Consider the following 15,232-nt stretch of genomic DNA (forward strand, 5'->3'; position numbering starts at 1 on the left):
GGGGGCTGGTTTTCCCCCCTCTCCCTTCCCTCCCTCAAAACTGTATATAAAAATTCCAATACAGTCTTCTCATGGTGGGGGAGGGGGAGGAAAACCGAAAACCCTACCCTCGACCCTACACATTTAACTGCGACAGACGGAGACATCTGGCAGGAGGGTGGTGGAGCCAAGAAAATTCCTATAAATTTAAATTCGATGATGGTTACAATTAACTCCACAACAAACGTGTGCTTAAACGGAAAGCGTTGCTGGGCATTTGGACAAGGCTCGAGCAGCACGTGAGAAAGGACATCTTTGAGACTCACTGTGGAAAGTCCTCAGCCTGAGGAAGCTACCGCCACACTCCTGCCCCTGCCCGTGGAAGGGAGGGTGCAGGCCCGCTAGCTCTGGCCTACTTCACCTTCACACGCTTTGCCCGCCTGCCTCCTCCTCCGCCTGGAGAGCATTGAGGGTTTTAAGAGGAGAGGGGCTAATAAAAGGATCAAATAAAATCATAATATTGAACAGAATGAAATATCTTTATTTGCCACAAAAAAAAAAAAAAGTCACAGCAATCCCTCTGGAACAGGGAGCGAGCCGGATGGGGATTGCACACGTACACACACTCACGCACATGGAGATGGGTGATTCCAATCTCATTCCAGGCCAGTCCTCCCCACACCCCCTCAGGGTAGAAAGAAATGCTTGCGAAATTTATTTACAAAAAATTCAGGCCCCAGCATAGGGGAGGTGCCCAATCCTATCTCCCTATTGCCTCTTCCACCCTAATCTTTTTTATTTTTTCCTTAACAAAAAAAAAAAAAAAGGAGGTAACAAATGCATAGACTATAGCTATAAATTCATGGAGTGGGGCGCGGCTAGGAAAAAGGTTAGGAAACCTCAATGCACCAGTTAAGAAATTTCCAAAGAGGGCTCCACACCTTCAAGGGGAGAACAGCTAGGCTCGGGCGGGGCCTGGGCGTAGACGGAGGTAGGACACGAGTTTGCACACCTAACACCACGTCAAAGGAACAGAAATTTCACAGCAAGCCGGGGTCACATTTAGCTGCCCCCTACCAATGGAGCCAGGTGGGGTAGGGACGGGGAGCCCGGGAAGTCTCCCCTCGCAGACCCGGTGTCCTATTAGATCTTGTCACTTGGGCAAGGGAAGGCTTTTAGTTCAAGGATTGTTCAGTTCAGGCGCCCACGACTTTCGCCCCTCCCCCACCCAATCCGAGCAGCAAGACATGGTCGCGAGGTGTGTTTTCTTTTAAATAAGAGTCTTGGCCTCGGCGCCAACGGTGTCCACTCGCCGTGGGTCAGACACTTTCCTTCAGCCCCCCATTCCAGGCCCTGTCCCTGTCCCACATGGAGTCAGACCAAGGTAAAGGAGGTTGTCCAGAAAGACGTGCGGGAAACGGCAGTGGGGGCCAGCCCTGGCCACAGTCCAGTTTTCCACCCGCGGAAAGTAGGCGAGTTAGAAAATAAAAAATTAAAATAAAATAAAATAATTTCCCCCTTTCCCCCCTCCCCTCAAAAGGGCCCAGTCTGCGGTTACAGCAGAGGATTTCCCGAGAAATATTGCAGCCGGTCTCTGCTTAGTTTTTTTTCTTTCATCCTTCTGTTCTGAAACCAAATTTTCACTTGTCGGTCCGTCAGGTTCAGCATCCGAGACAGCTGCAGCCGCTTTTCTTTGTTGATATACACGTTGAAGAAAAACTCTCGCTCCAGTTCCCGGATCTGGAATTTCGAATAAGGGCAGCGCTTCTTGCGGGTGCGGGGGGCGTCTGGAGGGGAGGGGAGGGGGCAAGTGCGAGGAGAGGGGGAGAGAGACACGTGAGACCCGGGCGACCCCAGCCCCCCGGAGCGCTCGGCGGGCCCCTCTGCCGTCCCCTCCGCCGGGCAGCCCTCCCGCTAGGCCGGCCGGCTCTCCTCCCGCAGGCGCGGCGCTGGCCCGAGCCGCGACCCCCTGCCTGGGCGGCAAGCGCGCCCCCCGTCCCGGGCCACCGCGGGGGCCCGGCCCTCTCCCCTCCGGCGAGGGCCGTGGCTGTGGCGGGGTCTGCGGGAGCTGCGCGCCAGCCGCGGCCAAGTGCGTCCCCAAGGCCCCCCGCCCGCTCAGCCGCGCTCCCCTGCCCTCCGGGTGGCTCTGAAAACCCACCCCCAGAAACGTGGGGGGACCGCGGAGAACAGGCGCAAGGAAGTGCGATCCGGCGAGAGTCACTGGGAGGCGGGGAGGAAGCAAGCGAGCAGGCTCCAGAGACACCCGAGAGCCGCTTCCGGGGGCCCTGGCGCCCCGGGACGCCCGGCGGGCCGCTCCTTCCCCGCGGCCGGGCCAGGCCGGCGCAGAGGCCGCGGGCCGCAGGGAAACGCCAAGCCCCAGGCCTGGAGCAGAGGGGAGCCCTGAGCCCGCCTCGCCCCCACCCCTCGTCGCCGCTGACCCTCGGGTCGCTCCGGGCCCTGCTCGGGGACCCACCAACACAGAGTTTGAACATTTCAAAAAGTAGTTTTTTAAAAAGACGCAGAGCGGTCCTGGCTGGACTCCCCTGGCTCCGGCTCTGCTCCATTGCCTCTCTCCTCCACCACTCCCCCTCTCGGAGTTTCTCCCTCTTTCCCTTGCCCTCCCCTTTCTCCCCCTCCACCCCTCCCCTCCCTCCCACCCCCAACCCCGGGCCGCCGGGCTCCCCATCCTTCCCTAAATGCTCCTCTAAGTTCACGATCAAAGTTAATATTGCCCGCGATGGTGGCGCTTTTAAAAATTTCACAGACCGAAGGAGATAACGGAGAGGGGGGTTCACCCGGCTTTTCCAAAGAGCCCTTTTCCCTCCCTCCCCACCCCTTCTCCATCGTAAAAAGTCGAGTCGTTGGGAGAGAGGGCTTTGTAGGTTATAATAAAATCCTTTGAATGCTTATAAAACTCCACATAAAATTGGACTGACCCAAAACACGAGGCCGTCCCCTCGCCTCCCCCCTACCCTCGCTCGCCCTCCCTCCCTAGCTCCCTCCCTCCTGCCCGCCTGTTTCCCGGCCGCTGCTACCTACTGGGGGCGGCTCCCTTGGCCGGCTCCTTGGCCGCCGAGTGGGCTGAACCGGACGAGCTGGGATTCGTGTTCTCCTCCTCGGCCTCGGCCTCGGCCCCCGCCTCAGCCCGGGACGCCAGTCCCGAGGCCGGGGGCGCCTCAGGCTCCCCTTTGGCCTCACCCTTGCCCGGGCAGGGGGGCTCGGCGGGCGGGTCGCCGCCGCCGCAGTAGGCGTTGTCGAAGAAGCGGTCAAAGGCTTGGGGCAGGACGCTGTTCTTGTTGACTGAGGAGTAGAAGCCGGCGGGGGCGGCGTGCGGGGCGCTGGGGTGGTGGTGGCCGCCGTAGGAGCCTTCGTTTTTCATAAGGATCTCGGTGACGGTGGAAGGAGGCAGGCACTCCCGGTGCATGAGCTCGTCGGCCGCCGCATAGCAGGAGGAGTAGCTGTTCCGGGGGTGCCACTTGCCGGAGGGCTCCAGGCCGTAGGAGACCTCTCGGACCGGGGGCACTTGGGCCGGGTAGGGATAGGAGATCTGACGAGAGGGGGCCTGGGGCAGGAAGGAGGAGACCGTGGAGAACTCGGGCACGTAGTAAGTGCAACTGGGCAGATAGAGGTTAGAGGCGCAGCTCCCTCGCTCGCCGAAATCGGCGCCCCTCTCCTTGCGCGACGGCGAGCAGAAGTTGCCCAGGTTGACCGAGTTAAACATCGTTCTCTTCTGCCGGCTCCAGATGGAGGTTTTGGACCAGGTCTAGCGAGGGGGGAAAATTTGGGAAGGCGAGATGACGCGTTATCCGTCTTAGTCTCTCTCCCCGAGCACGTGATCCAAAGTAGATATTGTCATATATCAGTTCGGAGCACTTCGCAGTCGTAGGAGGGGTTCTCTCTTAGGTAAGATGGGGACGTTCAGGCGATTGGTTTGCAAACACCGCAGAAACATTATGAAAATCAATTGCAGATTTGTATTCGTTTTGCTCTTGACACTCCCCTCCTCTCCATTGCACAGAGCTAGCAAAGGAGGAGAGAGAGAGGGTTGGGGTGGGGTGGGCGGTGGGATGGGCGGGGGCGGTGGCTAGGAGGGGGTAATTGTATTTTTTTCTAGCTGCTGCTCTTTTTTTTCCCCAGGATTGGGAGAAGGAGGAGGGTTCTCACGTATGGGGGGTCTTGCCTTCTCCCTGTGATCAGCCCAAGACAGGGGTGGGGATGAGGACCTCTTTCTCCGCTGCCTGATTCCTCCAGAGACGTGAATCTTTTCCCCCCAACTCTCAGGGACTCTTACCCCACCAACCCGAAAAGAATCAGTGCTTGTTTACATGAGTTTGAAGAAGTCGATTCTTTTCCTAGCCAGGGCTGGGTATCCAGACTCGCTTTCCCCTTTGGAGGGACTCCCTGGAAGACTATCTGAAGTTTCCCAAAGGTGAGGCGGCCCAGCAACCAGCCAGTGTCCCAACTTTGTCTGGCTTGCTGTGCTGCCAGCAGCTAGGGACTCAGATTAGTCATAAACAGTGTTAAGCAGTGAGCCAGCCGCCCAGCCGGTGCCTGGCGAAGTCTGGGAAAAACCTTCTCTAATGTTGTGTTAAATATTTAGTATGAGAGAGTGGCCCTGGGTGAATATTTCATGCCTGCCTTTATTGTCAATCAATGCACAGAAAGCTGCATCCACTGTGGCTTTTTAAATTTCAACCCCCAAGAAAAAGGTTGCAGTGGGAGTGCTGCGTCTTCTCTGTTGGGGCCCCTTTGGATTGGGTGCTCAGTCTCAGCTTCTGCGCAGTAAAGAAGCCCGGTGTTGGGTCTAGGTAGGATATGATGGGGGGGGTCTGGGTTTGGGGGTGATACCCTTGAATGATTTGGGTGGACAGTAGAGATCTCTGGGACAGACCAGCAGGGCAGTGGAAAGGAACTGAGGACCCTGGCGGGCTTCGCAAGGCCAGGGGCCACTCCCTAGTGGAAACCCCCAGCCCCACTCCCCCCTCCCCAGGGATTGCAGCCAGACCTTGGTACGTGCCTCTTTCCTGTTTCTCAGCCCTGCCTTGCCCTCCTTCACATCTGCCAGCCTCCTAGATGGCTGTGACCCAAGGGATGGACTCAGTGGTTCTGCCCTCCCTTGCCTGCCTCCCTTCCCTCTGGGCACCACAGGACACATCTGGATAGTTGAAAATCGGTTTATTGATGGGTTTTGGGCTGGGTACCAGAGCAACCGCCCACGAGCAGAAACCAACTGTGCATCTAAAGAGGAGCCAGCAGAGCATGATCTATTCTGTTCGTTTTCAAGGGTCGGAAGAGGGAGGAACTGAAGCCCTCAAGGACTTAGTCCATGCACTCTTAGGGAAAGCCAGAAATGGCCCAAACCCTCTTTTAACCCCTAACTCATGGTTAAACTTGGTTTCCACTTAAGTGTTATTTGTATTTGATTTTTTTTTTTAAATGAACTTGATGAGGTACAGAGGCCCCAATACCAGACTGGGAAGATACACACAAAAAAATACCTTGACTCCAAATACAACCCTCCCAAAAGTCATTCTTTCCCAACCCTCCTGCCTCCCCAAATCTACTTTAGTGCAACACCTGGGTTGGGAAAGCCTTGACCATGGGTCCCGTTCTTGGGGTGGCTCTGGCATACCCAAGGGTAGGCCTCTGGCTTCCCTTTACCCATTCTTGGCTGGGCACTGCTTCCCGAGCCCTCCTTTAGTTCTGGCCAGATCTAACTAAGGGCAAAGAGGAGCTAGACTGGAGTTTTACTAAAGAGTAAGCTGCAAGAAAAAAAAAATCTGTTGCTTTTCCTCTTTCCTCTACCCATTTTTATAGGGTGAACTGGGGCCAGCGTTTTTAATTATAATGATGGGGAACTATGGGCTATGGCTTTTATGGGTTTCGTGCTCTCCTCATTAAACTCGAATTTATTGGAGGCAAAATGATCCCCAAACAGTGATAGGAACTGGCAAGAAGGAGGTGAGAGGTACCCCTATCCCTTGCAGAGGTGTGGATGACGGCTCAGAGTCTCAGCCCCGGCTTTCCCCACTTCCCCCCAGGGCCATGTTTCCTCCCTATCCTGGCCTCCAGGGCGCTGTGGGGCCCAAGCCCCCAAGGCACCGCCAGGGCCGACAGTGGGGAGGGGGTGCACTTCCTGGTGAGGAGACAGCTGTGGGCCTGAGCACTTGAATTTGACCACCAAAGTTTATTCCAGGGCCACCATAAAAGTGAGCCAGGCGGCTGCAAGGAGCTGCTGGCGGCTCGATTTCCTTGAAACAAAAAGAAAGGCAAGAAAGAATGTCAAAGGAGTCGATGTTCAGGAAACTGTGAGGTCTCCCAACAGAGGCTTCTGAACATTAATATTTGTCTCCCTAAAAGTAAGGCACAAAGTTCAAAAAAATGTTTTTTCTAGTTTTGGTCTGACTTTTCATTTTTCAACAGCTTAGAAAAAGTCTCAACAATAGGAGGTTGCTATTGGGGTCAAGGAGAGAAGGCCCTGGTGGCCGAAGTCAGGAAGATATTGGTGAGCAAAAGTGCCCAAGGCATGGGTGAGCAGCCTCCCTGCCCAGCCCTAAGTCCAGGCCACCCTGAAGCATAGGCTTAGCCACCTGCCCCTGCCTGTATCCCTGGGCATCAGTGCTTTCCCTGAAGTGAGACCCCAGATCACTTCCCAAGAGCCCTGGGCAGCCCCACTCTTCAGAGTGGAGGTGGCTGGCTTTCCCCTCATTTCATGGATGCCTGTAGCCTCTCCTACTGAAGACCCAGACTTCACCTGAAATCCTCCTCAGCGGGGCCATCCTGCCAGCCCCACTGAGGTTCTGGGTAGCCTCAGTCAGCACCGTCTGCCTGCATGGCGGCTAGCAGGCAGCTGCGGTCTGGGTAGCTGCCTCGGTACTGTGGCCAGGGCTGCAACAGATACTAGCACCCTTCCCTTCCACACGCAGACACCAGAAGCGGCTTCAGAAGGGGGCAGTATCTTCGGATCCCAGCGCAGCACCCCCCACCCAGTACTGGGCCCCCTTGCAGCTTATCCACCTCCGGCTGAGGCTCAGGAGAGAGTGGATTGTGGTGGGGGATAGGGGCCCACTCCTACAGATCAAGAACTGGGAGGAAACCTCAGGTTGGAGCAAGGGGGCCCTTAGGGCTCTTAAGTCTGTAAGATCAGTCTCTGTGCAGTCAATAAAAAGATAAGCAATCAGCACATGGACTCCCTCCGTGGGTCTGAGGCTGCCGGGCAGGCAACGGTTGCATCCTTTTGGGCACATCTCTCTCCTTTAGAGCAATGCCACTGATTTTAATAATCCTTTTAGTGTGCTTGGGGATTTTCAGGCCAGCAGTTTATCCTGCACCCCGGGACACCTCACACCTCCAGCCAGGGAACTAGAAAGGAAAAGGACTACCGGTTCCCAATCCTCATCTCTCCTCAACCCAAGCCCAAGGTCCTAATTCAGGTCACCTAAGAGGACACGCTGCTTCGAGGTTCCTCTGGCCTCTGAAGAGGATGAGGGGAGGGAAAAGGGCAGCCCCTCAGTGCCCGCAGCCCCACCCTCTTTCCTCCGAGGAGGGATTGTCCTGGGAGGCTAGCAACGCGACCCCATTTCTCCCCATAAAAGTCCCATTTTACGAGCCAGTTTCACTGGCCCCCTCACCAAATGCTCTAAAATGAAGGAAATGTCTTAAAAGCAGTCTGGAAACGGAGTCACGACCACTGGACCTTGGTCTCCAAATTCAGCTGCAGCAGCACACACACACACAAAATGCCTTTTCTGAGCAGGATTGCCCTGCCCGGCCACCCCGCCACCAGGATCTCCGACCTTGCGGCGGAGCGGAGGCCGGGTTGGCCGGAGCAGCCATTCCCCGGCTTTAGCGCCTACTTAGGCTCGGACCCAGTCCGCGCAGATCAAAGTGAGCTCGCGGCATTTTTATGAGATCAACTTCAGTGGCTCTTTACTTGTAATCAGACACCCTGGTTGAAAATGCATCAATCCCAAAAGGAAAGGGAGAGAGAAGGCGTGGGGTGAAAAAATTCAGGTGACACGTAGCAAGATTTGGGTCACCCACAAAAAAGACCCTTTGCCTGCAGCAAGAATGGTTTGAGGGTCTGTCCCAGCCTCCAGGCCCTGCCATTTCTCCCTGATTTCAGGATCCAGGAAGCCTGACTCGCCTGTGTTCTGAAGCCTGATCCAAAAGCTTCCACACTGTGGACCTGCCATGGGGGCTGAGTGTGGCCGCTTGCATTCCCTTGACCAAGCCTGGAAGTCGCCTTCTGCTCTAGATTCAAAGTTTCTTCCATTTTGCTGCTCCCCTTTCAGCGGTCTCCGTGGTTCTCCCGTCACTACAGCCAGAAGTTGAGTTACAGGAAGATTCACCAGAGATTTATCGCCTGGCCCCAAACTTGGAGAGCCTTGTTGTCATAAACAGCCATCTATTGTCTAGACTTTTATCTCCGGGTATGGATCATGCATTATTGAGGCTCAGGAGACTCAGGCCTGACTATGTGGGGTGTGTGTGCAGCCCCCCTGCCCAATAGGGGCGCCGGGTGGGTAGCTTTAGCAGGGGACGCAAATGTACATGTACCTTTGGAGCTGGGCAGGTTCACCTGAGTGTTCCAGGGTGGGAGCTGGAAATAGGGAAGGACTGCCTGTGCCTGGGAACATTCTGGTACATGTACTTGTGTGTTGGGTGAGAATTTGTCACGGTATGCTTTGTTTCTGGGGCATTTTAAGTGTTCCTGTCTGGGATTTTGCGGGTTTTATTAACCTGCATCCGCTTGGCCTGTTTATGTCTCTTCGAAGCAGATCATCTGGTGTTTTTCAATTTTGGGCCCATTGTGTGTGTGTGTGTGTGTGTTTAGCTTCTCTGAGAAAAAGGGTTTGGGTGATACCTTTCCAGTCCCTTTCCCTCAGATTCCTGCACCCACCCTAAATCACAGCTCATCCTCTGCCCTCACCACAGCATCTGGCCCTGTTCCACTCACTGCCAGTCCCCAGTCTCCCCAGTGGCTACCAAGTTTCTGTGCCAGGCACAAAATACATTTTTGCAGGATAAGGTCTGGCTATCTCTGTCTTTCCCACATTAGGGAAAGTCCCAGCTCCTAATAAACTCCCTCCCTTCCCAGGGCTCCCTTTCCCCAGGCTGAGGGAAACCTCAGCAAGGGCTTCCCCAGTCCATTCTGTCCTTTAAAAGTACTCTCCGCAGAACTCTAGAGAGTGTCAGAGAGGGCCTGCCGCTCCCTCCCTGGGGCTTCCTGGCTTCAAATGTCCTTACCCTGGCCACCCCCTCAGCCTCTAGAGCCCAGGCAGTAGGAGGTTTGCCCAGATTAAATGTCCATAGGAGAGACACTTATCACCTTAGAGCTCAGGGTCAGAGGCTGTTTTTGAAAGCCTGGCTCCTTTAACACCAGCAGAAATAATCAAATCCTCCCCCTTTGTTTTTCATTATCAGAACACAGGGTGGGAGGGCTGCGGGCAGGCGCGCAGGCCTGGGAGCTCCCTGACCACCCTCATTGCTCCCGGCTGCTCCTACCTGGGCCCCAGGCCCCAATTCAGGTTCCAGAGAGCCCTTAGGTGCCCTCAACCAGGTAGGTCAAGTGGGAGGGGGCTGATCCCAGACGCTGATTTTTCAGTTAAGAAGGGTGTAAGTGACAACCAGAAGGGGTTTGTGGGGCATCAGGTTTAACCAGAACGCCCGGCTTCAGGGCGTCCCTCCCTTGCTATTAGAATTCCCGTCTAATAAGCAATGATTAGGCCTAAAAAGGGCAAGGTGGGCGCAGAGCAGGCGAAAACAGGAGAAGTCCTAGAGAGAGGTGAGTCCTTCACAGACACCTCCACGCCATATTCTCTCTCTCCCCCCCTCTCCTAGTGCTATTCTGGTACCCTGGAAGGACCGGGCCAAGGATTCCACTTCAGGCTCCTCTGTCTGGCCTCCTTTCTCCCCTGAGCCCGCCCGCTGCCCGCTGCCCGGGCCGCCGCGGCGGCTCCGGAACTCGCTTTCCCTCCTGCCCGCCGGCTGCGGCGCCGCCTCACTCCGCCTGTCTCTGCCTGCCTCCTTCCATCTTGCCTTCGCACCCCGCCGCCCCCACCTCTCAGACCGACAGACATCTAATGCCCTCGTCTCTCCGCACCCAAGGCCTAGGTTCAGCCGGCCCAGCGCTCGCGGATCGCCGCCGCGCCGCCGGGTCCTTGCGCTTCGCTCCCCGTCCCCCGCTGCAGCCTGCTTCTTTGCTAGCTTCTGGGTCCAACCGCTTCTCTCTCTCACTTTCCCGTTTCTCCCCCACCCCTTTCCGCCTCTGGATGTGAGAAATAAATAAATCCAAGTCCCCAGATTCATCAGCCCTCCCCATTCTTGCTGCCTCACTTCCCCTCCTCCTTACCGAGTGTACCGCCTTGTTTTCGAAGGAAATCTGAATAGTCAGACATCTAAGCTGTAAATGAACTTTTTTTCTTTGTGACGGCTAATTTTCTCTCCAGTTCTTACGTCCCATTCCGCTTCGCGGTAGAATGAAAGGGATTTAGACGTCTGCAGTACTGGGAAGAGGGAGTGGAGAGACGGAGCCCAGAGTTACGGACGGCGGCGAGAGATACGGAAGACGGAGAGACTCCGAGAGGAGAAGAGGCGCGGGGTGGGGAGAGGGAGGAGGAGGGACGGGGGAGGGGGAGGGGGCCGCCGGCGGCGGGAGCCGAGCCGGGGAGAAGAGAGCAAAGTTTCCCCGATCTTCATTAGTTGACTTCCGTGTCCACTGCTTCCCCCAGCCGGCCGAGCTCACCCCCAATAAAGGAAGGAGGGGGGTCTTTATTTTTTTTTTTTTAAGGCCCCTAAGACTCCAGTGTTTACAAGACCAGAAATGCCACGGCCACGTCCTGGCAGAAAGAAAGGCTGAAATGGAGGACCGACGCCTTCCTTATAAGGTACGATGCTAACTTGACCTTCACTTTGTCATGGCGCCCCCCGCCCACCCAGACCGCTGCAGGCAGCCAGGCAGAGCCCAGGCGACCCTGGCCTCTGCCTCCCTGCTTCCTTTCTTTCTCTGTCAAATGTGTCTCCTTTTCTTCTCCTCCCTTCCTCCTCCCCCTTCTCTCCCTTTCTTCCCCTTTTCCTGCCCTTTCTTTCTTACTTTCTTCCTTCTTACGCCCCTCCCGCCCCCACCGCGCTGTTCTTCTTCCTCCCGGTTCCTTGCACTCATTCTGTTGATTCTTGCCTTCTGGTTTCATGGCTTCCGTTGGGTCTCTCTTTCCTGGCCTCTCTGATGCACTCTCATTCTCTCTTCTTTCCTGATCTTTCGAATCTCAGAAACGGGAAATAATATTTTCAATACTCTCTCAACCCCACCCCAACTGATCTCCATGGCCCTCACCTGGCTTCTGCCCCTATCCAGGTATTCCTGAGGAAGAGGGTCCAGGAAAGAAGGCAAGTTTGGGATGAAAGGGGCTTCATTCTGGGCCCAGTCCCCACGTAAGGATAGACGCGAACTTGGTTTTGGTAAGATTTTGTCTTCCTTTCACTGGCCTCACCTGCCAGGTCTCTGTGACCCTAGGGGTCTTGAACTGAGGGTGAAGCTCTTGTTTGGGGGGGGTTATGGGGAGAGAAGAGACCACTGCTCTTGAGACTTAGGGGAAGGTTTAAGGAGTAAATTGCTGTTTGCCTTTCTTGAGCTTTCAGCCTGTAAAATCCTAGATTTTACAGTTAAGGCATTTGGGGAGGGAATTTAGAGAAATAGGGATTTGGCTATTCCCACACAAATAAAACTAGAAAAGAGATAGATTATTCAGGCCTCTCTACTTTGCCTCTTGTTGCCTCCCAGGCTCCAACAAAGCCTCCAACATTAACTCTAATCATATCTTGTGTGGCTATAAAATAAATTATATTATGGACACCCCTATAATTATCTATTATTCGCTTACTTATGATAATTACAATACTGGATGAGGCAGATCTATGCAGACAAAGAAAAGCCAAGGAAATATGCTGAAAAATGAAAGTGAGACTCTGTCCATTCTTGAGTGTGTTTCAGAATCTGTAAACTTGCCAAGGACCTCGGTGGTTTAGGAGTAGCCATCTTGTAGGGGATGGGTCATACTGGGAGACCCTACCACCTCCTTTTCCCCTTATACCCCCTCTCCTCTTCTGCACAGACACCAGAGAGGGTCAGACCATCAAAAGGAAATGCTTTCTCTCTCCCCCTACAATTATCCGGATAATTGCATGAATCCTTCCTTGAATACTGCTGGGTAGTCAGGTTGAGATTTCAGCAGGAAGTGCAAGGGAGGCGATTCCAAATGGGGGAAGCTGAGCAAGCCTGTGTTCTTACATTCCTAGACTTTATAGTTCTGTCTAGTGTTACATTGTTTCTTCTGGCAAAGATCTTTGTTTGCCTTCAGTCATATTTCTCCCTTCCCCCTCCCTTTCTCTCTCTCTCTCCCCACTCCCCCCCACCTTTTGGTCCCTTTAAAGTAGATTCAGATTGCTCTCTGCTCTTAATAAATGACTATAAAAGTAAAATTATTTCCCCCCTGCATTCTAATATCTCTCCGTTCAGTATCCACATTGGTGAGAATAAACAGAGTTAAGTACTGCAACCCAAACCAGCAATTACATCCAAGGGGTTTTTTGGGGGAAGGGGAATGTTTTGTTGTTGTTTTTGTTTGTTTTTTTGTTTTCCTTTGGGCTTATCTAGAGGTGTTTATCTGCTGAGAGATAAGCAGGGGAATCTGTATTATTATTTTTACAAGCTCATTGGGGCCTAAGCCAGTATCAACTTGGTAGAAAAAGTAAGCTTGAAGCCAGACAGCGAGCCTAAGGAGGGAAGAGAGCACCAGATGGAGATGGAAAAGGCCCACACAGAGAAATGCTGGGCAAGGAGAAAGCGGCAGGTTCCTGAGCAAACGTGGTGGAGGGCAAGACAGGCACTCATGGACAGAGGTTTATGTATCTTTTTTTTTCTAATTTTTTAAAATTTGAGGCTTGATTTTAAAAAGGGAAAACTCAAGAAGGCAGGAATGGGAGAGGGAATTATTCGAGTCACAGCGTTTCAACTCTAGAAGGGAAAAACTGGATACGTTGGATCCTCGGTGATCTCCGTCTCGGATCATCTCCTCGATCCTCGGTCCTACATCACTCTGGTTCCTACATCGCTCTGGCTCTGACCTGCTGCTGCCCCACAGACCCTTGGTCTGGACCCTCGAAGTCCTCCCCACGGCCACCAGGGCTTCCTTGCTCTTCTTATCATCGCCATCTTTATGACGAGGCTTGTTAAGAAGACCAGCGAGCTGGCCACGTACATCTATCTATCTTCGCCACTCAGGCAGGCTCAGCCAAGCAGCGGCGGGTGTGGGGACTGGTGAGGCACTAATTAATTGATTCCTTTGGACAGTAAAATATGGCCGCATCTACACGGAACCCATTGACTCATAAACAGTATCTCTGTTGCGTGTGAGTGTATTGTTTGTCAAAGAATTTTTCCATAGGCATGTGTCAGTCCCGGATTTTTATCTACTAAAGAAGGAACCAAGTGGACTTAATTTTTAGGGGACCAAGTCAGAGTTTGCTCAGCCCCCCAAAATGCTTTAAGTTATTACTGCCTCTGGAAGAGCACTGGGAGTGGGTTTTGTTGAGAAAAACTAGGGTTATGGGATAAATTTTCCCAGTTGCTTGGATAGACCTGGCCAAGATTGAGGCTGGAAACTGGAGTCCAGGCGCTGGGCAGGCCAGAGTCCTCTTCCTGGTTGTTTGGGCAGAGTGGGGCTGCTATGGAATTAGAGAGGAGCATAGAAGACAAGGTCCGGTCTTTACTTCATACTGCTTCCTAGACTTGAATTTTGAAAGTAAATTTTTAAAAAGTTAAACAATCCTCACCCTTCAAGGAGCCCTTGTATGCCCAGCACACACTCAGAACCTGCCTGTTACACACCTCTCCTGGCTGCTGCACTTCCCTAATTGGCAACCCAGAATAACTGGATATTTATAGTAGGTCCAGAAGAACAAATCCTAAGATAGAAGGGGTAAAGTAATTAGACAATGCTAATTCCATGCAGGCATGATTGTGCAGTTAGACCCCACTGCAAACAGGATTTGGGGCTCAAAATACAGACCCTGACCTCAAACAAGAGAGGCAACAGTTAAACAGAGACAGGAGACCACTGATATAAATATTCCATGTAGCTATAGAGGGGGTTTTGAAAAGACAGAAATAATAGAAAGTACGGATGGATAGAAAAGAGCTTCTGCTGGTGGAGAATGTCATTGCTAATGCTTGGGCTTCCTCCTGGTACTGTTTTTAAGACTGGAAGAGAAATGTGTTCTATAAATACAATACTATGTGAACCCAAAGTATGTCCTTTAATGTATTTGGTACACATACACCATGTATGCAAATGTAATTCATCACAGAATATATTTTTCATGTACTGAGTTGGTATGCACTTTGTGTATATATAATAACATGATGTATTTTCCATGAAGTTTTTAAAATGTGGATATATTAATAAGATATAATGCTATTAATATCTAATATTATAGTTATTATTATCTGGATGCATTGTCCATGTACTGATTTTATATGGCTTTTAAAGTGTATATACCCATGTATCTAAATAGGTGCAGGACTGTACTGTCCCTGTGCAAGAGTACTGTTTATACATGTAAATGAATTTTTATATATGATGGATATACAAGCTATATGTAATCTTTTTTCAGGAGGTTGCTTTCCCATACAATAGATGAGTGCCTATGTTTGTATATTTTCTAGAGAAACATATTTTCCATTGCCAGAATGTCATTGTAATATAGATCTCTGTGCATTTTAGACTGTTTCAATATGTCTGTTATGTGGGCAGTATGTCCAGGCGTACATTTTGTGGACCATCTTTTCCCTGCTCCGAATGTGGACTATCTTTCACAGGGAGCTTTTCTAGCAAGAACTGCCAATGAGTTCCATCAGCACAGACCGGTCCTTGAAGTTCTCCACTACAGATCATGAAAATTGACAAACCAAAGGCTTGTCTCGGACTACCCGCGAAGCGACTCACGCTCAGAGAGGAGAAGTCACCCCCCAGGCAACAGGCTGGGTCACACTGGTTAAAGGTTATCTGTGTTTGATCTCTTCCAATGCCAGGCTCCTGCACAGGCTTTATTTAGGTGCCTGAGGCAGATCGGCCCGCGGCGAGGAGACCAGCAGGAGGGCCGGCAGCGCTGTGCGGACGCCTCGCAGCGTGCCCAGCAGAGGGAGGCCATTTGGGAGGAAGGCCTGGTTCCCGCAGCCTGGCAGCGTCTTGGA

General features: G+C 52.8%; 1 protein-coding gene and 1 long non-coding RNA gene across 3 annotated transcripts; one reads left to right on the forward strand and one right to left on the reverse strand.

Moving 5' to 3' along the window:
• Window positions 1–471: 471 nt before the first annotated feature.
• On the reverse strand, window positions 472–10,451 carry HOXC11 (homeobox C11). 2 transcript variants are annotated; one of them, XM_055395957.2, is made up of 3 exons: window positions 10,334–10,451; window positions 3,019–3,999; window positions 472–1,766 (listed from the first exon to the last, which is right to left on the reverse strand). In XM_055395957.2, the coding sequence occupies exons 2-3, from the start codon at window positions 3,698–3,700 to the stop codon at window positions 1,534–1,536; spliced, it is 915 nt and encodes a 304-aa protein (XP_055251932.1). In that variant the 5' UTR covers window positions 3,701–3,999; window positions 10,334–10,451; the 3' UTR covers window positions 472–1,533. The 2 variants fall into 2 exon arrangements, 1 of the variants encoding a protein (XP_055251932.1); XR_016037571.1 differs by lacking the exons at window positions 3,019–3,999; window positions 10,334–10,451 and adding an exon at window positions 2,138–2,405 and having other exon boundaries at window positions 1,629–1,766.
• Window positions 10,452–10,556: 105 nt separating this feature from the next.
• On the forward strand, window positions 10,557–14,761 carry LOC129536826 (uncharacterized). Its single transcript, XR_008681878.2, has 3 exons — window positions 10,557–10,868; window positions 11,336–11,439; window positions 12,920–14,761. It is a non-coding gene; the product is annotated as an uncharacterized LOC129536826 (long non-coding RNA).
• The last annotated feature ends 471 nt before the right edge of the window (window positions 14,762–15,232 follow it).

This window comes from Moschus berezovskii, chromosome 6 (genome assembly GCF_049115385.1).
Source record: "Moschus berezovskii isolate FMDL1 chromosome 6, NW_MosBer_1.0, whole genome shotgun sequence".
NCBI lineage: Eukaryota > Metazoa > Chordata > Mammalia > Artiodactyla > Moschidae > Moschus > Moschus berezovskii.